This window comes from Lissotriton helveticus, chromosome 1_1, assembly GCF_964261635.1.
Source record: "Lissotriton helveticus chromosome 1_1, aLisHel1.1, whole genome shotgun sequence".
NCBI classification, from domain to species: domain Eukaryota; kingdom Metazoa; phylum Chordata; class Amphibia; order Caudata; family Salamandridae; genus Lissotriton; species Lissotriton helveticus.
Window position 1 is genome coordinate 2,051,595,273 of NC_136057.1, and position 23,225 is coordinate 2,051,618,497.

The 23,225-nt window shown below is 42.0% G+C and overlaps 1 protein-coding gene across 3 annotated transcripts in view; it reads right to left on the reverse strand.

Annotated features, from left to right (window-relative positions):
* The window catches only part of LOC144755726 (interferon-induced protein 44-like), a 210,437-nt gene that overhangs the window by 114,177 nt on the left and 73,035 nt on the right, over positions 1–23,225 (reverse strand). For 2 of the 3 annotated variants that reach the window (XM_078644922.1, XM_078644929.1), the window contains exons 2-3: positions 7,205–7,707; positions 7,070–7,121 (exon numbers count right to left, since the gene is read on the reverse strand). In XM_078644922.1, the coding sequence (XP_078501048.1) occupies positions 7,070–7,121; positions 7,205–7,697 (545 nt within the window). In that variant the 5' untranslated portion in view covers positions 7,698–7,707. Of the gene's footprint in view, positions 1–7,069; positions 7,122–7,204; positions 7,708–8,746; positions 8,853–23,225 lie in introns of those variants that run through there. The other variant, XM_078644939.1, reaches the window with a different exon arrangement.

Sequence of the window (23,225 nt, forward strand, 5' to 3'; positions counted from 1 at the left end):
AGTACAGGGTGGTGTGCCTCTCGTGGATCCCAAGATGTTTTCTTACCCAAAATGCCCAGCAAACCTCAAAATGTGACTAAAGTTAAAATTATAGATCACAAAACGATCTGGTTTTGCAAGGGGCACCTGCGTTTTTGGTACCGGGCTTGGCAGCCATGTAGGGAAACCTAACAAACACTGGCATTTCTGAAAACTAGACATCTGTGTGTGTCCAGGGAGGTGTGGAACTAGAAGCCCTATAAATCCCCGCAACCATAAGGGTCCAGCAGATGGAACGGCAAGTCTCAGTAAAATGCCACAACTGTGTAAATAATTTTTGGTTTTCTGACAAAAGTCTGCTTGTTGCTGAAAGCTGGGAAGACAATCATTTAGCACTGCAAACCCTTTGTTGATACCATTTGAAGGGAAAGAAAACTGATGCTTTCTTCTGTAGTACTGTTTTCCCATTTTTCCTCTCCAAAAAACAAAATGTAGCTGTATTTGGTGAATTTCTTGGTCCCCTCCAGGAGAATCAATAAACCCTGGGTACCGTTACAATCCTCAGGATGTTGGGGGAAAAAAGCTATGGGGGCCTAAGTGCGAACTACCTTAAATTTAAATAGCCAAAAAGAGGCATGGCATGAGGGTGGGGGGCTGGCAGCAAAAGGTTTAAATGCATGTCAACAGATGTAAATATTAAGTTTATCGTTCAGAATGCACGTCAAAGCATTACAATGTTGAACATTTCAGCGGCAAAATAATTTTTTTACTTCTAAACATGTTCGCATCCACAGGACACAACAACAACAGTCCCTCCATCACAGAACATATTAACAATATCCCCACCTCCTGTAGGGCTTGCAACACGAAAGACAGGTGATACAGCGCATGTAGCTTGCAAGTTATTAATAATGTAAAATTTGCCACACAGTTCCTATAAACGAAGTATAGATGTGTAGTAGCTCTGGGAAAGCCTGTGTTTGATTTAATGCCCTAAATGGCCAAGGACATGACCAAAAAAGTGGGTCCCTTGCTTAGTGTTCCAGAGGATCTAAGCTTTATCCCAGGGATGATGCCTAACAAGGCCAAAACTGCTCTAAGGTACTTAACTGGCAGCTCAGGATGGACTGTTCCTATGACGAGCAGGGTGAGTCCAGATTTGCATAAGGCAGGCCGCTGTCTCGAGTGACATAATGGGTGAAAACAGTGGATAGACGTGCTACCCAGAGCGCTTGCCAGTGAGTTAGACTATCTTCAAGAATTTCTCGCATCGCCTTTTGTGCATTTTTCTGGGTGTTCATCCACACTTTTCGTACCTTTAAAACACTTACTAAAAATATGTTCTGCTTCAAAATACCATATCCCTCCAACACTGCTATGAAATATGTTGGATTTCCCTCTCTACTCTCACTTTGGAAACACAATTATTCTTGCCGATGACAGAAGTACACTTGCATGTATATCCAGCATGGGAAACTACCTACAAATTGAAGCACAAAACATACATTTAATTTGCTCTCCAACTTATAGAGATGGACTCACCAGGAAAGTAAATCTGCCCTTATGAGTACGTTTGCGAATACAGATCTTTCACCACACTAGTAGGCATTGCTCATATCCAAATGCACAATGTGCATGGTAAATTCTACCAATCCTGATTCTGTGACTTGGGTTTGGAAGTTTTGATTAGAGAAATTAACATTCTTTGCACATAAAGAGTACATACTTCCACTTTATGCTTTTAGAATCAGTCTTGGTTGTATGTGATAGAATGTGTGAGTAAATAAAAAAATCGGTGCATGTTGGTGTACTTATGTGGTTGAGGTCTCCTTCCACAGCAATGTACAAATCACAGTGTGCCAGTCTGATAGTGACTCAATGAGCAAAAGAGAGAGTCTATGAATCAGCGCATTTGGGAGTCAATGCGGCCTCTGTGGTCGACAATAGGTTAGCGAAAGCACCATGGACCCTGAAGCAAGAACGGAAAATGGGCCAGGTGCCGCTGCTTTGGCAATAAAATACAGCCATAACTGGAGTTCTGTGGGCCTATAAGACCCCCTTGGCATCCTCGCCACTACTGATGCTACACCTCAGGTGGAGGGGGAAAATCTCATCAACGCAGGTGAAATTTGTACATCCTGCAGTTGTTAACTTTTTGAGAGCTATTTTTCTCAGTGAATCAATTTGATGCCATTCTTTCATCATACACTGTTTTGTCCCACAAAGACGCTTAAGCTGAACCCACTAGTCCATGGGGGATTTATAAATGGCAATGCTTAAGGTGAAAACAACTTGGATTCTCACATCTCAAATTTTGGAAACCGTTCCATGCTGAGCTGTTTCCTCCGCTCTTTTCGATTTGTTGTCAGTCATTGGACTCTGCACGAGTCCCTGACTGCTGGAAAGTAGCAGTGGTCTCCCCCTTGTTGAAAAAAGAAAATCTGGACCCCACATGCCCAGTAAACTACAGGCCGATCTCCCTATTGCCTTTCCCAGTTAAAATTCTGGAGAAATTGGCCACAAAGCACCTTTCTAAATTTTTTGAGTCCACCGGATGTTTGGATATGGCCCAGTTCGGCTTTAGACCAGGTCATGGGACGGAGTCGGCTTTGGTGACCGTTCTTGATGACCTTCGAGCGCGGGCCGACCAGGGTCAAGCAGCCTTTTTAGTGCTGCTTGACATGTCGGCCGCGTTCGACACGGTCAGCCACACAATCTTGATCAGGAGGTTGGCGGAGGCGGGAATTTCGGGACTTGCCCTGCAGTGGCTGGTATCATATCTCGACCACAGGTACCAGATGGTGTCCCTGCCACCTTTCAAATCTAACAGCAGGAAGGTGGGGCAAGGTGTACCACAGGGGTCTTCCATCAGCCCCATTTTATTTAATCTCTACCTCCGCCCCCTGATCTCGTTAATAACATCTTTTGGCATTACGGTCACCAACTATGCCGACGACACACAGCTTGTCTTCTCCTTTGAAGGCAAGCAGGCGGTCTCCCACGAGGTGTTCCATCGTTGTATGAGTACCGCGGCAGCATGGCTGGGTAACAACTCCCTGCAAATCAATAGCATGAAAACAGAGGTGTTACATTGTTCTACGGACCGTACCCCTAGGCCTTTACCATTGGATTTCTGGCCCCCTGATTTCCAAGGGACTGCCTCTCCTGCTGAGTCAGTACGTAATCTGGGCGTAATGATCAGCTCTAATTTGCAGCTGGAGGTAGCAGTGAACAAAACAGTGGCCACATGCATGGCTCTGCTCTGTTCGCTGCGGAAGATTCTACCCTTGCTCCCTTCTCATGCCAGACCAGAGGTAGTGCGAAGCATAATACTAAGCCGTCTTGATTACTGCAACGCACTGCTTCTGGGGGCGCCTGTTAGTCTATTGGCGAAGCTGCAACGTGTGCAGAATTTTGCTGCAAAACTAGCATTGTCACGCCGCCGTCTGGACTCCTCTGCGGAGGCTCTTAAGGACTTGCATTGGCTGCCAGTTCTGCAGCGTATTGATTTTAAGGCCCTATGTTTGGTGTTTCGGGCTCTTCATGGGCAAGGCCCACTTCCATTACAGAATCTTTTTACCTGGTACATCCCAGGCAGACCGCTTCGGTCAGCCTCTGCCTATCTGGTATCAGTTCCAAAGTTTAAACGCTCCAGGATGGGTGGCCGTGCCTTCAGGGTCACCGCAGCAAATCTGTGGAACTCTCTTCCTCTGGACCTGCGGAGTATGGCTGATCTTTCCTCTTTTAAGAAAAATCTGAAAACCTACCTATTTCCCAGAACACTGCACTAGACCATTTCGGATGCTGGTAACATCGTGTATGTCATGATTATCTAAGCGCCAGGATGCCCGTTGGGTGACAGAAAGCGCTATACAAAAATATCTATACATACATACATACATTTAAAGGTAAAGCAGAATAACTCAACGATATTCTACATAATAGCAAATCTGCACTTTCTGCATCACCACCTCAGATTTTTCACCTTTTTTCTGAATCCTATTAATGCAGGCTTTAGGAATCTAAGCAATTTAACCCTCATAAACAGGAGTAGACTGTCCATGCTTCCCCTTCAAAACATGGTAACATTGGCCTATCCCTTAATTACATATTTTACTTGCCTTTAAATACATATTACATGTTGTATAAAATGCACTTATGGCCTGGACGTTAAATGCCTCCTGTGGACTGCAGCATTGTTGTCTGCCAGAAATCGCACCTAGATCCCAGTCGCCCGCAACTATAGACTATCATTTGAGTTAGTGATGCTAGTTTGATTTAAAACTTTAGAAACTGATATCTCTGGTTCTCCTTATTGGATTTTTTTCATGTTGGTGTCATTTTTTATTATTATTTACTCAAGCTTGCTAAATAGGAATTTGATTCTTATTATTTGGTGTTTTAACTTTAGTACTGTTTCGATGTTGCATAAATAATTTACACTTTGCCATATGTAAAGCCCGCATTCACTCTTCGATGGGAAGCAGGGGATTGAGATTAGGTTAATTAAGTGACTTTTGGGTTCATCCAGATAAGCAGTGCCTGCAAAATAACAGCAGCAAATAACAGAATTTGAATTTGTTTGTGTTATTTTATCATGGATGGGGCTAATAAATAAGAAATAATCTTCGATTGGCCTGCATACTTAGCCCTTCTGTACAGATCGCTTTGTAACAGTTGCCTGCCATGTTCTCTATTTACTAACCTATCTTAATTTAGGCATAGATGGAAACATTGTACTTTATCACGAAAGAAATGTTTAGCTTTTTGTCATGGCTAGCATTTTGTCTCATACTTTAACATATACTTAATGTGGCCTTAACGCCAGCACCTATCTCATGTCTAACGCAGTTCAGTCCTGCAACGTATTTAATAGTTTTAACTCTTGTATTTGTCCAAACACTGGAACATTTCTGCTTTGCCACAGTTTCTGCTCGGATGATTTGTTTTTTTCCACTGATTCCACCACTGATGTGGGGAAACAGTTTTTTATGTCACATTAGGCTCCATGGGAACTCAGAGCTTCCATCGCTTTCTCCCCATTTCATCATCCCTGAACCCTGCTCGATTAAATCTGGTCATCTTTAGTTTTACTTTATTATTAATTTCCCATTCTTAGAGGTCCAAAGTGCTTTTTCAAATAGTAAATTAGGAATAACTAACACCCACTTGCCAAACCAAGCAAGCATTAGCAAAACCACTACCTCTGCAACTGGTTAAAACAGATGCAACCTACTAGCTTTGCCAATGTTTACATTAATTTTTACTGCTTTATTAACAAGCAAAAATACATGGTTCTCAGGACTATGGAACTCTCCTAGTCACTTTTGATCACGGTGATAAACCACTATATGCAATCACATGAAGCATGCCCTAGTTTTGAGGTCGAGCCTAGCGCAGCGTGCATGCGCTTCTCTAGGAGAGGGCCTCTTGGAATTGCTACAGCTTTTCTTGAAGCTCGTGCGTGTGGTGCTCACACGCTATTGGCCTTTACGTACGTCTTCCTAAAAAGACAGCACGCAATTGGGCAAAGACGGGTGCATGTCCTATCTTTGTATCCACCCATAGCCTGCGAGAGAGAGCATCAGCGCCATCTGTTTCCAATTATCACGCCCGCGTTTCGAGGTTGCGTTAATTGTAAACAGAATGGAGTCGAGCAGCGGCTTTCCTCCCTTGTTTCTAAGTTGTTTCCGGAAACAGTTTGAGGTATTTCCATGGCAAGGCGGCCATAACTGGGCCTTTCGTCGCTTTTGAAATGTTGTCAATTAGTTACAAATAAGACATTTCTTGTCCAGCTAACAATGATCTTCCAAATGAAATTTAGCGTGTGCTGAAAACAAAGGAAGGACAATTATAAAGTGGGCTACTGTGTGGTAACTAATAACCACCAGCTGGATAGTTCATATCTGGCAATGGGAAATGATTAGCCAAAGTAAGGCTTGAGGTATCATGCATTATTCTCTTATAATTGGCGGTAAATATGTTGATTGAACCCGCATTGCGCAGATGTTCCAGGATTGCCTGATACAAAACGTGTCGATTGCGTCCGTAACGCGCCGCCGCCGCCTGCGTCCCAGGGGCCCCAATTACAGCATCTTGTGAAAGGGATCATTTTCAAACACTGTCATTCGGAGACCTCAACACTCAACTCTTAAGGATGCGTAAACTTATCAAATTTCTCCTCTGCCTAGAATATCTTCTTGAAACTGAGGAAAGAAAACATATCGAGGTTGGCAAATTTTCACATTTTGACTGCAACAAATGTAAGCGCCACATATACATTTAATTCAGAATTTGATGTTTGCCGGTGAAAGGAGAGGCTTTTATCTCGTTGGGAAGCAATGCGGACTCTTCTTTACTTTTTAAAAATTAAATTTTGATGTAAAACTAGATTTTTCTTCAAGCCTTGGAGGTAATTCTGGGTTTGGTCGTCGGCTAGCCTACCTGTCATTGAGGTCCTAATCTGGAACGGTCGTCTGAAACTCCCCATCGGTCAGTGTCCAAACCCACAATGGATTTTATACATGCACACTGACATGATGCAAATATTTTTAACTCCTCCTTTGCTAAAACTATAGCCAAGCTCCCTCTTTTGCAAAATATTCAAGGACTGGAGTTAGAATGGTAAATCTTCGTTTAATCTGAATTTCAGAGGAAACATACAAACACGGGTACTTCCAAAAGGCATGGACAGAAGGTGGAGCTTGGATGGTTAGGACTCAGCATTGGCGTAGCCAATAGGTCTCGCTTTTGGGTCCTTAAAAGTATTTAGTTATGCAGCACAATATCCTTGGTGCAACAACATTAACTGTTGCGTGGATAAACCCTTATAAGGTCCCAAAGGCGCGACCTATTGGCTATGCCAATGCTTGTTTAACAGTTTGGTTACTGACCTCAATTACGTAACTAAGTATTTAATTCCTGACTGTAAAATGACGTGATCTTACACACCTTTAAGGGACCCACATGGTTGTAAACAACGGCCATACGTGAAAATTTGATCACAACTAAAATATTTTGAAAATGTTATTAGACTATTAACATTCAAAAATGTTATGCTTGGTATACTTGACCTAAAATGTAAACTTACTCAGCAGTCCAAGTGATCTTCCTCCATTGTGTATCTATTGCATCACCAACACCTACAGAATAATATACAAAAAATGAGTTGTGGGGATAGAGGTACATTCATAAAGTGAAAATGGCGTTGGGATTGCATACTTACTTTCTACGCGAAACACTTCACACTCAACAAAGGTAGGGTCATCTCCATACAAGTCAGCAGCATTGAATTCATAATAAGCTGTAGCACTGGAGGTGAGCTGCATAGCATTGCAGAGGAAAGTTAAAGACCCATTACCAAAGTTAGGGCCGAGGGTTGAATGATCATAGATCGCACCTTCTGAATCTTTGACTGGAATTTTCAGAGGAGTGTCTTTCTTTTCACCTGTGTTTAAGCGGAAGAGAAATGCCTTTCCATCTTTCACCAAAACTTCTCTAGACTTGAACCCCTCATTTGAAAATCCTCCAAAAATAAATCCTGGATTGGTATATGCCACAACTAAAGTAGGTCCTTGTGCATCACATTTTGAATGAAATGCCTGTGGTGTAAAACCGTGGACACTTCCCTTGAACAGAAGGCACAACCGCACATTTCCCAAAAGTTGACACAGTTGTTTTTCTTCATGTTTTGCCAATCTTGTTTTGACTTCAGCCATTCTTTCAAATCTAAGGAGAAATAATAAAGGAAATAATTGTTTTAACAAATAAAACATTGTGTCGCAGCATCTCATAAGTGTATTGCAATGCATATTATAACTGTGTATATTATAACTGAATGGCTGAATAGATACTCTGAGAGTTGAAATACTTACAGAATCAAGTGAAAAGACTTTGGGCCCGATTTAAACTTTGGCAGACGGAGTAAGGGCAGTCAAGGTAGCAGAGGACTTTACAACCGCCACACTGACTTTACTCCACCCATCTGATGTTTAGAGTTTCTGTGAACCACTAACATGGAGGCCCACACAGAGACATTTAAAGGTTTGTTGTGCATCTGTCATTGGTGACAAAGGCTTACACCAAACTTTTCAATGTTTATTCTTTTCCAAAAACAAAATACTAAAGAGGCTGATAACATGGGAGTTGTCCCTGGATATTCCTGGGGGTGGCAGGAACTAAAAAGAAAAAACATTCAATCACCCACTCTAAATAGGGTGGACGGTCAGATGTCTTCCATCTCGCTCTCTATACTCTTATCAGGTTAACTGAGGCACGTTTACGCCAATGGAATACATTTTACTTCATCAGCGTAAACCTGGCAGACCAACTAACGTAAAACAGGGCAGTTGAACACTGAGTTTGGCAGACAGGCTGCTCCCTCACCTTTGGGCTCTTTGTACGAAAATGGAAATAGACTAGGTTCAATAACACACTGAATCAAGTTAAAATCTCTGTACTCAGTATTTAGAATGCACGGTGGCATTTACCCTAACAACCTAACTATGCTTAATCAAAGGAAACTAAACTGCATTGACAAGGTAGAAATGCCACGGTCCTGGGCAACAAACTCTGGAACTCTATTTGGCCAGATATGGGATACCAATGAAACCTGATGGCTTTCAAAATCCCTGGAAAGAGACTTGTTTAAAGAAGCTTTTCCAGCCTTTCTGGATGACGACGGGGCCACCTTGACTCTGACAAGGGCAAGAGCATCACGGTTCCAGTTCCAGTCATATCATTTCTGTAGCTCATGCTAAATGTATACCTCTCTCCTTTCCAGAATGTCTTTCAGCTATGGTGATGCTGGGAAGGGTTATACCCTACAGATGGGGCTTCTGTTGTCAAAAGCATTGCAAACTTGCTACGAGCCAGTACTACAAAACACAAATAAATAAAGGAGTTTGAAGAAATGATATTGATTATCATTCCACACCTCATGTATGGTGGAATGTATTCCTTAATGAACGGAGGTTTAATTTGTAGCCTAAAAGTGATCACCTTTCAATCACTAGGGTTGGTGGAAATTTTGAGAGGTCACTGGCTGCCCATTAAGGCCAGAATACTGTTTAAATCAATGTGCTTTATGCATAAGGCCATGTGGAAGGAAGCACCAGCAATGATCTGCTCGCTGGCTACTCCATATCTCCCTCGCAGGTCGCTGCGCTCCAGTACAGCCTTTTTGGCTACTGAGAACAAAGTCAAACGTGCCAGATGGGGGGGCCGCTCCTTTTCCTGGAATGCGGCCAAGGCATGGAACTCCCTGCCGGCCTCCCTGCGCAGCGAACCTAACCTTCTAAAATTCCGGAAGGAACTAAAAACCATCCTCTTCACTTAAATCTCACTGTCCTCACTTGCCCCCCAGTCATACTCAGCGCTACGAGGCCTCCGGGTAGTCTGCGCTTAACAAAACCCATTTAATAATAATAAGGTCAAATAAGAAACCTTGATTTTTATGTTTGTCACTCAAACTGCATAGTTATTTTCAGATAGACACAATTTCTCCCACCTTTATGTAGCATTATATAGAACCAGAGAATGAAATGATGCATTGTCACTATGACTGTCTTCATCCTCCTGGCCATTACTTTTAGAGTTAAATGAGGGAGGGAGAGAGGGAGAGGGAGAGGGAGAGAGAGAGAGAGAGAGAGAGAGGGAGGGAGAGAGAGAGAGAGAGAGAGAGAGAGAGAGACAGAGACAGAGAGAGGGAGAGGGAGAGGGAGAGGGAGAGAGAGAGAGAGAGAGAGAGAGAGAGAGAGAGAGATACCTACTAGCCCCCCATTTAAAGGAATAAAGATTTTCGAAAATTACTGATGCTTCCATCTTTACTACAATCTCCTCTCCTGTCTGTTCATGTAAGTATGATCATGACGTCAAACCTCCTTAGTTTAGCTACCCCCTTTACATGCAGGCAGGCATCGAACATGACTACAATTCAGTTTGGGCCTTATTCATTTGGATGCATTATTGAGCTACTGAAATTTTCAGTTCGTTGGATAGGCTTGATTATTTTAGATAAGGCAAACTTTCAGTAACTGAATAAGAGACTGTTGGGGTCAGCTAATTATCCAAATAAATAGCTTGCCCTGGCTCTTGGGTCAGCAAGAGATGCCTGCAAAGTACAAGAGTCTCGAGAACTTGGTGAAAGGTCTTACTCACTAATCTGCCATCGCTAAACATAGCACCAATTAAATAGGACGTACAGTTGAGCACAAGCTTGTTGTCAAGGGAACAGTGATTTTGCCAGTGAACTATCAAGAAGAGCAATAAACATTGTATAGTTGTGCACACAAAGTAATTGACTAGCCAAGGCACCATTGGCCCAATGATGCAGGCCACGGCATCCCTGTGATTACCACCAATCAAAGTGGGTCTCAAGTTTCACCCTATCTTGAGAATATTAATGAGGTAAACCCACTCTTACTCTGAATGTTGTAAACTGGCCTATTAGTACCTAGGTCAGGTCGCAAAATTCAATATAGGTTGCAAAAAGATTGGCTGCAAATAGGACTACGTTTTGACCACGACAGTGATACATCAGACCCACAGCTGTTCCAAATTAGGGGCAAAAATATGTAGATGTTTTCAGGGTAACAGTCAAAATAACAATTTTGACGGGGGAAAATCTTTCCTTTTAAATGGTAATAAGTCTGTGTAGCCCACGAGGAAGTTGGACATACAGAAATATAAAGATGCCATGCCCCTACAATAACAAGCTCCAAAAGCTATATTTCGAGTGGAAGCCTCTGGCATTTCTATGAGGAAAAGAGAGAGCACAATAAACTATTTCTTTTGCAATCTCTGGTTTGGGACATGCCAGAGAAATGGTACAACCACTATTTACAAAATGTATTAAAATGCAGTTTGATGGAGAACTTGGGCTATTATTACACATTGATAATAAGTGACTTTTAGAAATTACTTTTCCCTACCTGAAGCTTCCGCAGGCTACTTTGCATTGCTTACTGAAATGAGGTGTGAAAACTGCTCTTAGAGCATGGCACTGGCTTAGAACTCTTGATAGGAGAATCTGGAGGTGAGGAATGGGGCTCCTCCGAGTACAGAAAGGACAGTTGGGGAGGGTCTAGAAATGTAATTAACTGGAAAGGGATCATGGAGTTGCTTGTCCATTCATAGTTAAGTGAAATGGGAAACCTGACGAAGAGAAGCCTTTGTCCCCAAGGCACACTGTAGCCAGTTTGGCACTGTCCCAGTGAAAGAGGGAGCTGCCAGAACCAGTTTGGTGTAATTAAGGAGGAGAGGGACTTCCAGTTCCAAACCACTGGCTGGCCCAGTGTAGAATGGATTTAGCATCTTGGATTTTCTTAGAATAGCATATTGTGGGATAGTTTGCAGTACAACCAACAGGACATCCTGCAAAATGTGAAGGTTTGTTCTAGGAAACCTTTTCCTTATAGGTTAGGGAGTGTCCAGCAGTCACACGCACACACTGCCTACTCAGTCCTCAAAAAGAGCCATGAGAACATTTTCTGGACCTGTGGAAGGAGAGAAGGACTACACTCACCGCCTGGGACATGTGAGAAGACCTGAAGGTCTGGACTCACTCCCAGTTGTACCCAGGACAAAGAAGTGATCTCCCTGGCTGTCCTCATGTGTGGCTACAGAGACATCACAAGCTGCAAGTGGCATTTTCCTGCAATGAACAGTTACACTGGACCTAGACTGAATCTTTCCCCGAGGGCCTGGAAAAAATGGCTGTGTCCAGATGAATGTCTACAGCACTCTCTGAAACGTTTGGACTTTTAAACCACCGAATGACCAGGACCAACCACTCATGTCAACTCAACCACAGCAGAACTTAGGCGGGAGAAGATTTGACGTTTGTTCCACATTGAGCTTTTTGCCCCATAAAAACCCATTAAGAGGACCCTCACAGTAAGCGTATCAAACTTCATCCGCACAATCTTTTCAGATACAGCCTTGAGCCTTGCCAAGCTGGGGGAGTGTAAGCTCCCAAAAAAAATGTACATATTTTTTTTTTTTTATTGTGTTTTGCAGTTTTTATGAAGCGCAAACTTGGGGGCATTAGAGTGCTTGCATGAGTGCCGGATTACATTATGTAAGGTTAGAATGTATTATCCTTTAAGATAAGCCAGCCTGCTCATATGCTATCCTCCACAGATATCCCTCCATATTCATGGCTTGTCGTTTATTCCCACAGAATTTTTTTTTACATGGAACTTTAAAGTGAACTCTTGCAATTCTTTAGAAAGATCAGATTGAAGACCTTCTTCAGGAATGAAGTCTATCATTCTAACACTGATACTATTGGCTCCATTCATCTTCACTGCTCTTCTAGGGACTCAAATTATACAATTAAGAGCAATAGAATAGCACATTAGCTATTCAAAGGACAAGTCACTTTAGCTCAATGTTACCCCATCACTGTATCCTTAGTTCTGGTTTTATACAATAGCTAGGTGAGCACCATGTTTGTTAAACGATTTACATGTTTTACAATTGACTGTAAAGTTGTAATCGCTCTGGTAGGGATTAGTAACCAAATAAGTACATAAGGCATAAAGGCACTTTATAAACTTCAGGAGTAAAAAAAAAGGATGCACTTTTATGAATGCTATGTTAAAGGACTGAGAACAACACACTTAACAATGACTGTTAACTAGATAACCCTTGGTCCTTTTCCATGAAACAACTTTTGATTTTCATATACTGATTTTAAGCCTTACACGGAGAGTGCATTAGGATATAAATACGGTTGAAGTTCACAATCTATCGTTGTAAGTTTTATGCTTCAGCGTTTTAGAAGATGCCTGGACAGGTCTATTTCCTACATAATGTATTATTGCTTACTGTGAAGCTATGTTATTAGTCTTATTCGTGAAATTACTGGTGAATTGTTTGATTTTGTGTCATAATTGCTAAATGTTTTAATTAACTAAACAACACATTTATACATACATTTACCTTCCATTTTAAATTCATCTTCAACGACTCTTTTTAAAATCAAAACATTTGAAAAAATTGGTGTGAAAGAAATCCAAGTAAAGCAAAAAAACAATCAATTCCCTGAAATATAACAGAGGATTGCTTAGTTTTGCTACACCTTAAAGAGTGAAATGATATTGTCATTAAGCCTGCCAAGAAAGAGGGCAGCTTCATTATTCAAGCAGTCACGATGTACAAAAATACAACTTTTAAACAACGAAATAACATTGAGTATTTCAGAAGACTGGAGTGCTCCATAACCCAGCCAGGCTAAGTCTAATGGGTATTTGAGATCTAAAGAGTTTGTTTACTTCAATCATATAACACCCTAGAACACATGTCCTCTACAGTAAAATACATAAAAGTGTTACAATCCTCCTAGTAGACCATCTGTCTCTGAATGTGGCCATGTTGTTAAGGCACTAAGAAGATATGTGAACTTCTCATTAAAGAATAGTATACCCCCGATTAACTTATATTAATGATATTATGCACTGTATCACAATCATAGAAAACCATCCCTTGGTTCAATGCACTGAGCTCCTTGCCACGTTGGAAATTAAAGGATTGCGTATAAAGATATCTCTAGAAGAAGGCCACAAGATTATCCTTGAATCCAGACCCTCACTTGCACAAGTTCCAACATGCTCCATTATTTCCCTTTTAAGATTAGCACTAATACAAAACAATTTCCAGTTCAACAACAGGTACTAGTTGCAAATTAAAGGGATATCAAAGGAAGCAGCTTCTGCTCCCGATTTTACAGTGCTGTTTGTGGACAATTTATAGATCTCCGTTATCTTGTTCCTCGCAAACTCTTAGACTGTATACATACATGGAAATAGTACATTGAAGACATTTTTATTATCTGGCGAGCACTGAATATAAAATGCCTGTCTCCCTTATTTAGCTCCACACAGTCAGCCCAGATATCAAATTTACTCATCAGTACAACAATTCTTCTGTACATTTCCTAGACCTCTCAATAAAAAATACTGAGTATAACAACTTATGCACTACGATATAAAGATCACTGACCAACAGAAACAATGTCTTACAACATTATAGCCATTACAATAGGGCCCTGCATGTTTCACCTGTTTACAGTCAGACCAGTGATGGCTGGTGACATTCAAAAGTGGTTGGGCGTAAATGTTGGGTCTAAGTATTAACGCTGCAAGCGCAACCCTAACACACTATTAAACTATTACTTGGGACACATTTAACTAATTGTACAACACTCCTATAACCAGTTCTGCAGGACATTTTTTGCATATTCGTCAGACACTATTAACACTTTTTCTCAGACACTATCACCCAGTTTCTTGAGGCAGTTTTAACCAGATATATTAGAATACATTAACCACTTCCTTGAGACAATATTAACCAATTTTTGAGGCACTGTTAACCAACTCCATGGGGCACTATTTGCTAGTTCCCTAAGACACTATTAACCAGTTCTTTGGGAATCACTATTAAGCAGTATCCAGAGGTACTATAAATGAAATATTTGACACACAATTAACCAGTTCTTTTTGAGACTCTGTTACTAGTTATATGACTCTATTAACCAGGTTTCCTAACACAATGTTAATCAATTCCCTGAAACACTATTGAAAACCTGTTAACCAGTACCCTGTGAGCTGTTATCCAGTTCCATAGGACACCATTCACCAGATTTGTGAGGTACAATTAACCAGCGAAATGGGACACCATTAATCAGTTCAGTGAGGCACTATTAACTGGTTCCCTGAGATGGTATTAACCATATCCTTGACACACATTTGAACAAGTATCAGTGACACTGATAATCAGCTCCATAAGATAATATTAACCAGCTCCATGAGATACTATTAAAGAATTCTATGAGACAATGTTCGCCAGTTCATGATGCAACTGAAATCAACCAAATTGATTTAAAATTCTAGTTCACCGGTTGCAAATGTCTTTTGGAAAGGTCTAATCGCAGGGCAGAGTGTTTTGACAACAGGCTATGTATGTCCATAAGAAAAATAAGGTAATGCCACTAGGCACGTATTTCCGGTTACTAGATGTAAGTGTGCTGTCTTTCCACATTACTTATGTAGACGTCCAAAATTCCACATATGCTACCAAGTAGATCATACGAATGGAAACCATGTGTTACTCCAATTTCCTCCAAAGAGTTTAATCCTATGATCAGTGGTTTGGTATAGATAATAGAAGTGATATTTGCCGCTGACCGCGTGACCCGCAGGGGAACATGGGCGGGGCAGCGCTTTAGTCCCACCCGGCTAGCTCGAGCCAACCTATGGGGCGCCCCTCCCCGCATCCACCTCTCACTGGCCAGGGGGAGGGCTTACCTGTGGGAGGGGCGACCCTGCTACTTATACCTCGGCGGCCGTAGCTCGGCCTCTCTCCTTCCTGTTTCACCCGCGGCTCTGAGCTGTTCCCACCCTGAACCCTGACCCAGCGGCTAGAGCGGCGGAGCTAAGTTTTAGAATGTTGTAATGGTCTTCTTTGTGTTGCAGGCGGAGTTACAGGGCGATCTGGAAGCAGACGGGTACAGTAAGGGTACCTCTGCGGCAGAAGGGTACAGTAAGGGTACCTCTGCCTGGCACAGTAAGGGTGCCTGAGCCAAGGACCAGGAGCCGAAGGAGGTTCCGGGAAACCGCGACGGCGCCCCGTTAGTCCTTCGGGCGGTCGGGGGGGCCTGAACCGATCGGGGGTGTGCCACACCGCTCCGCCCTGACAGGGGGGGCGAGAGTATAACGAAGATGGTAATGTGCTGCACCGTCAGAGCATCGACTCACCGTGCAAGATGGCTCCTTAGGCATGCGGGACAGCGAGGGGCTGCCTGCTTTGGATCGCCCGTAAGATGACCCACCATAACGTCATACCTGTGTTGTATGAAATAAACCTGCAGCAGTTCTTTCCCACAAATATGTCTCCTGAGTTTCCTTTGGGTGGGAATTGTAATTGTGCATTGTACAAACGGGCGGGAGCGAATGGCGGTGTGGGCACTATAACAAAGAGCAGTGACACTGCCAGCCTGTGCTGATAAAATAGCCATGCTGCCCACACACCATATGCAGAGCAGGTCTCATTTATCATGTGCTCGAGACAGCACAGCCCTGTCAGGTAAACACGATCCGGTAATAGAAGGAATATCTCTGCACTTTGTGCAGTTTACAGGAAGCAGCGTGTACAACAAGAGTGGGTGAGCAGCCAGGGACCGGGATGCAAGCTTTGCTGTATTGACACAACTGAGTGCACAAGACAACAATGCACAAGGTGAATCGGAGGTTCGAGGGGAAAAACAAGCACTAAGCACTGTTTGAGTCTCGGCGCGGGCTCTCTATCATGTAATGAAGGTGCCTAAAAACCTCAGTCTTGTAATGTAGCCAGGGTGCTCATGTAATTGCAGCTTAAAGGGAAAATAGGTGCCAACCTGTATTGTAATGTAGCCAGGGTGCTCATGTAATTGCAGCTTAAAGGGAAAATAGGTGCCAACCTGTATTCTTTTGGGCCTTTGCAGCAACAAACAAGATGAGAGAGGTGTCCTAAGAGAAAGGGCTCTGCTTCATAATGTTGCCAAAAGTGAAAGCAAGCGACATAAGAGGAATGAAGAGAGCTGCCAGCTGCATCCCTCCTACAGCCCGCCCCCTCTCATGATGACTAGCAAATTGTAGCCAACCACTACCTCCCTATCAGCCTGCCCCACCCCCTGCCTTTGAAATAAATGGAGTTCTGTTAACTCCTCCCAGGGCCACTGCCATGAGATCACTGCTGTAGCTTGTGCCTGCAGGTCGAAGAATACCTCGCCCAGCTGGCACATGCGCAGCAGGACAGCTGCACAGCTCATCACAGCTGCCCATTAAAAATAGGAGAGCAGCAAATTGTAATTTCTTTTCAGCTGCTTGGAGTTTTTAAATTCTCTTTTTGCCTCTCCCCTCAGGGAGGTAAGGTGACACCCATTTTGCTGATTAACGCCAGATGCCCCTAAGTCAGACGAAAAGCAAGTATAAAAGGAGCTCCTTTCAGGAAGTCCATTAATTGTGCACCAAATAGCTAGGTAAAGTTGCCTACAGTGTTGGGTTCATTGCGCCATAAAGAGGGCATGGTATTGCCCGAGACACTGTCTGTTGATACATAAACCTAAAAAGACCCAGCCAGACTACCTTCAATCCACTTTCTAATTTTGTTACAACATTTATTAGGAAACATTGGAGAATAATGGGTGCAAGGATTCTTGCACTAAATCTACCCATGTTTGCCTTTTGTAAAGGGCACAATTTGAAAGATCACCTAAGTCATGCTAATTTATAATGACAAATACGAAAACGTTGATGAATACATTCTTGTTACTTCCCCAAAAGCCTGACACTTTAAATATGGTAATTTCAAAATTAGAATTTTTACTGACGAAACTAAGGTGTTTGTTCACATTTCTCTTTCTGATTTTTCTAACCTCAAATCCCAAAGCGTAATCTATAGTATTTGGTGTCCATGTGGCCATTTGTATACTAGACTAACTAGCCAAAAGTTGAAAAGGAGAACTAGCCAAAATCTTGGTAAGAATCGTTGCAGTGTCCCTAACACCGTATGTTTGACACAAGTTCTCCAGTGGAAAATGATCTAGGTGATGCAAATTGGGAGCCAGCTCCAAGCTCCTCTTAAAATAAGATCTTCGATGAATACTCAGATGTGGAACAGACAACAGTGGCGTAAAGACGATTGAGGATTGGCAATCCCTACTATAACTGACATTCTCATTGTCTTCAGTAAGGACTGTCTGTCTTGTTCCTCCATTCATACTTCGCTTTCTAATACATTATACGTTTTTGGATTTGTAGAAAATTGGAAATGGATACTCTCCTCTTTTGAAACAATTTTAAAGGTTTTAATATTCAACACTGATGGGTTTCCTCCCTGTACTATTTTCTAAACATACCTTCTGGACTGTCTTCTTTCATCTATTTCCTCTTTTTTTCTATGTCTGAGTTGCATTTTTGGTTTTTCCTCCACCCTTGAGAGCTCTGTCCTATACTAGGCATCCTTTTTTCCAAGGATTCCGCTGGGTTCTTATTATTATTGTTGTTGGAGACAGATAGATTGCTGGCTCTGGTGTTCCTGCACTCCTCCATGTGAGTAGGCTCTTTTAGTGTGCCACACAAATTCCTGTGTTCACAATTTTTCCATTAAGTGTGTTCCCTTCTCTTTCTCCTAATAATCAAAACCTATGGCCTACTCTTTGTATAACTGTGCCTTGTCCCAATACCAGTTTCAACTTTCTTCTATTTTGCTCTTTTTTAGTCTTTCCTGTAATTTCTAGGGTTCCTCAATGGTCTTTCTACAAAAGTAATGTCCTGGGGATTATTATCAATCATATTCGCTTTGTGATATGAAAATACGGGATATAACCTACTCTTTTAAGGTTACTTAGTCATGTTCTAACACTTTTTTTTTTTAGTGAACCACAAAAAGCACTAAGCACCGTTTTTTTTCACTAATTTGCTATTTACAAAATTGGTCACCTTGTGCATAATAAAAATGTTTCCTAGCCTGGTATGTTTCATTTTGTATTTTCCAATACATATACATTGTGTGTCTAAATGTACTGATATAAATGACATAATTGTATCAAGTGTGCAATGACATCAAGGGCAATATTCAGAGTTTCTGATATCCTTTCCACCTTACTAAACGTGCATTGTATCCAGTGGTACTTGTAAAAAGGCGGATGGGATATCCGTCACATTTGTGATGGAGTACCTCATCCACCGAGCTCTAACTCAAGCCCTGCTTTTCGCCACAACCAGTTCCTCACTTTCAGAAGATCATTTCACCCGGAATTTGACACAGCAACTATTGTCCTGATCCCCAAGGTGGTTCAGCCTTGGGACCGCTGTTTCTCGTATAGACTTATCCCCCCCTATTATGCAGTTGTTAAGGTGTTTGCAAAGGTCCTGGCTGCTTGACTCACCGGGCTTTGCCCTGCCTGATCCACCGGATCAATGTTGACTCATGCCAAACATGGCTCCATCTGAGGCACATTGGGTCAGCAACCCCACGGCTCCACTCGTAATAGCCTCAGAGAAGGCCCCTGACACCATTGAATGGGCCTTTCTGGAGGCGGTGCTTCAGAGGTAAGGCTTTGGGCCTTTTTCCACAAACTGGTTGGCCTTCTTTACGCCATCGCAACAGCTCAGGTTTGGGTAAACTGGATCCTCTTGCAGCCCTTTCCAATCTGTAGGGGAACCCGCCAGGGCAGTCTCTTCCTGCTTTTAGTCACTCTGGCGATTGCGCCTTAATCTTGCCTAAATTGTTGTGATGCTCAGGTGTGGGGGTGGTCTTGAGGAAGGGAACTGGAGGAGTGTATAGCCCTATATGCTCGTGATAACTTGCTGCTACCAGAGGACCAATGGTCCTCGGGCCCTCGCTGCATGCATCTCAGTCTTCATGGAGAGACCTCTGGGTCAACAAATCTAAATCCCTTCTGGTGCCACTCAAGGGAGATGCAGGTGGACAGTCTTGGGGTGCCACATTCTCGCTGCTCCATCAATCCTTCAAATACTTTGGCATCTACACCTACTGTCTCTCGGCATTGGTGTGGAGTCTTAATATGCATAACCTGATAACCGGGAGTTATTGAAGCCTGAAGCACCTGGGCTGACCACCCTTGAATCCCCTGGGGTCTGTAGCTTTTTTTTTTAAATGATGAGCTTTCCACGTTTACTATATATTTTTTCAAACTCCCCTACCTAATCTCTAGGAAATGGTTCCAGAAATTGGCCTCAAAGGTTGCCGACTTTCTCTGGGTAGGATGTCAGCATCCCAGGGCCTGCTTTATGGGTCTCCACTCCCCCATACACTCCATGACTGTACTCGGGTGACCCAGCTGTGCTGATGGGTGGCACTCCGAAATCACAAACTCACTGCGATGACCCCATTGTGGCAAGGGACATGGCTCCATCATACTACTGGCATATGGGGCTTTGTACAGGCTTGGCTGTCTCCAGCAGAGGTTTCGGAGCAGGCCTTCACTAGAGGCCAAGCTCTGTTGCCAACCCTGCTCTGCAGTCGAAAGCCATATGAAGTGGGGGGCTGTCCAACTGTGGAGGGCTAGGCACAATATAGCGAAAGTCAAACTTGTGCTACACATGGCCTAAGGTCATGGTTGGCAGCGTGTATTGAGCATGGGTTTGGCCAGAGGCCAGGTCCTGCAGCCAAATCCCTGCCATAGACAGTGTGCAGTGGAGGGGGTATTGGCTGCCCACTGCAGATTGGGTGATGACCACCCTGCTTCTGTGCACAACCTTCGGTCATGTGCAGTGGGGTTTGATTGTTAAAGGTTCGGCTGGGTGCCTGTTCTGGCTAGAGGCCAGGTTCTGCTTCTCACCCACTATGGCTTATAAAACTACACTACACATATTAATGACAGGAGCAAAATGGCATACACAATAAAACAAATCTTACAACCATACTACAGCTTAAAAGATCTAGGAGTCACCCATACATTATACATTCTTCAATATATACTGTCTCAAACCTTTCTTTGAAATTCTGATAGTAAATATCTTCACCTAATTAATCAATTGAACATCATTTGTAAAACGCAGCACCATCACCCCTAGAGTCAAGTCTTGAATCTTCCTGAAGTATGTCGGGACTTGGCAGCGATGTAGAAGGAAAGCCCATCGCTGCAACTGAAATTATAAATCTCAATTTATAAGGAGATTTTTTATAGCGCACTAAGACAACTCTTTAGCATCAGCATGCATGGAAAAATCCACAAATTAATAATGTACTGTAAGGAGAGGTATATTTTTTGGTAACAGGACTTCAATTTGAGCCACAACCTATTCAAAATGTTTCACGGCATCTGCAAACTCACACTAGTTACACTCAGTCTTTTCCTTTTTCAAATGAAGTACCGTTTGCACATTACTGGTAGCTAAAGTGTGCACCGTATAAATTTTAGCATACCGAATCAAACTTGTCTTCAGGACTACACTATTTCTATTTTGTACGTGCACATATGTACATACAGTCAATTCATGTTGTATATGATTGTGGACCGTTTACTAACTACTTTGTTTTTTTAAAAATGATCCAGCAGTTTATAGAGTGATTTGAGGAGCAGTATCTTGGGTGATGTGATAAGTGATATTAGCAAGTATGTCATTTAACATTTCACCAGTAATATAGTATGTGAGGTCATAAGCGATGCATGGTGAGGGCACAAGTTATAGTTACATCAGAAAATAATTATAAGTTTGAGCAACACCTAACTAAAACATCACTTGAACCTTTGTTTTTTCAGGAACTATATATTACCTACTGGAAGTTGCTAGTAGGTAGTTATAGTGAGGTTCAGATTTTATACACACAAAACCATAGAAATAAGCAAATAGCTATAGTTAGAGTTATCTCAAGTAACTATAACTTGTGCCCTAAGATAGCTATAACTCACGCCCTCGCTATGAACTGCTAATTACCCAACGTATTACATCACCCATTACATCATTGATAATATCACTACAACATCTTTATTGATGAGAAAACCATGCATGGCAGGGGGCATGAGTTATAGTTACTGAGATAATTCAAACTATAACTGCTGAATATCTATGGTTTGTGAGTGTGTAAAATATGATCCTAACTCTAACGGCCCTGTAACCTTTGTTCTTCTGTTCTTGTGTGCCCCCAATGTTGAGTAATGACACCCACCTAGTTCAATACCAACACCACCACTTCCACTTCCACGTCCACTCCCCACAGCATACAAGAAGCAATGTTCCCACAATAGATGGTAAGCAGTGACTACATGAAAAAAGACAATACCCTCCGGTATAAAGGAAGGTAAATGGCTGTGCTTTGCTGTATGAAAAATGGAAGATCATTGTATGACATTGACTACTGAATAACACTACAGTAGTGGTTAAGGAAAAAAGTGAACCAGTTTGGGGGGGATGGAGTGAATTTCACTTCGTACCACTATAGGGGCTTGTTTTTTTTATAGTGCTGTATTGCCTATATTTAAAGTTTTTTATGTCAAAATTGTATGCATTGCACAAGGCAGAATAATAACAATTTCATGATGAGTAAAATGTTTAAAGCATGTGGGAATGAGATGTGCTACAGTATGGCGGTAGGGAAACCACTGTTATTGCAATCTTTGCATTTTAAGAAAACGAAGTGATGTGCACTAAAAGATGATGCAAACTTAAAAGGAATGGCTAATTAAAAAAAAAAGCATTACCAACATGGAGATAGGCAATATCACCTGCATTCCATTGCACCAATTTGATTGTAACTTTTTCAAATAAGCATTGGCAAAGGCCGCAAGCCTTTGGCAATTCTAGTGTCGGATTTTGCAAAACCGTATTGCTCTGGAAGCTGCTGGGCCCTCATATAATCTAAAAAAAAAAAAAGCGGCTAAAGACAAAAGTGTTTTTCTGGTCTCAAAAAAAGTACACATTACCATAGTGCACTGAAGGAACTACCTTGTGTGCGGAGGTGCTGCTTGTGGAAGGGCTGCATGCTGTAACTCACAGTGAAGTCAGTGAATGGCCCCTTGAGGCATGTTGGAGTATGGGGAAGAAAGAAGTGAATGACTCAGTCACATGCTAACGGATAAAATTTGGCAGCAAACCTCTACAAGTAACTATGTTATACGTACTGTTAGTAAAATGAACGGGTCTTGGCTAACACAGACCTAAAAAAAGAATGCAGACTGGCATTGGCTGCTAACCGTACCTTTGAGAAAGAACGGAAAAAAAAGATGAAAGAAGGGAAGAAAAAAAATGAAGTAAGAAAAGAAAGACAAGAAAGGAAGTAAAAAGCTAAGGAAGGAAGAAAAAAGACAAGTAAAGAATGCAAAAAGAAAGAAAGAAGGCAAACAATAAAGATGGAAAGTATGAAAGGAGAGAAGGCAAAACAGAAAATAAAAAAGTAAGAAAAAAGGAAAGAAGGCAAAAGCTAGAGAAGGAAATAAGCTAAAAAGAAAGAAAGAAGGCAACAAAGAAAAAGAAAAGAAAGAAGGTAAGAACAAAAGAAGACAGAAAAAGGAAAGAAAGACAAAACGAAAGACAAGAAAAAAGGAAAAAAAAGATAGCTACAAGGTAAAAAAAGAAAGAAGGTAAGTAAACAGGAAAGAGAGAAATAAGGATAGAAAGATGGAACGAAGGATGGAGGGTTCACAGTATAAAATAGTGGACACTAAAACCCAAATTACATTACCTATGTTTAAATAACAATGTTACAAGTGTGCTGCAAATTAAACACAATAAAGTTTG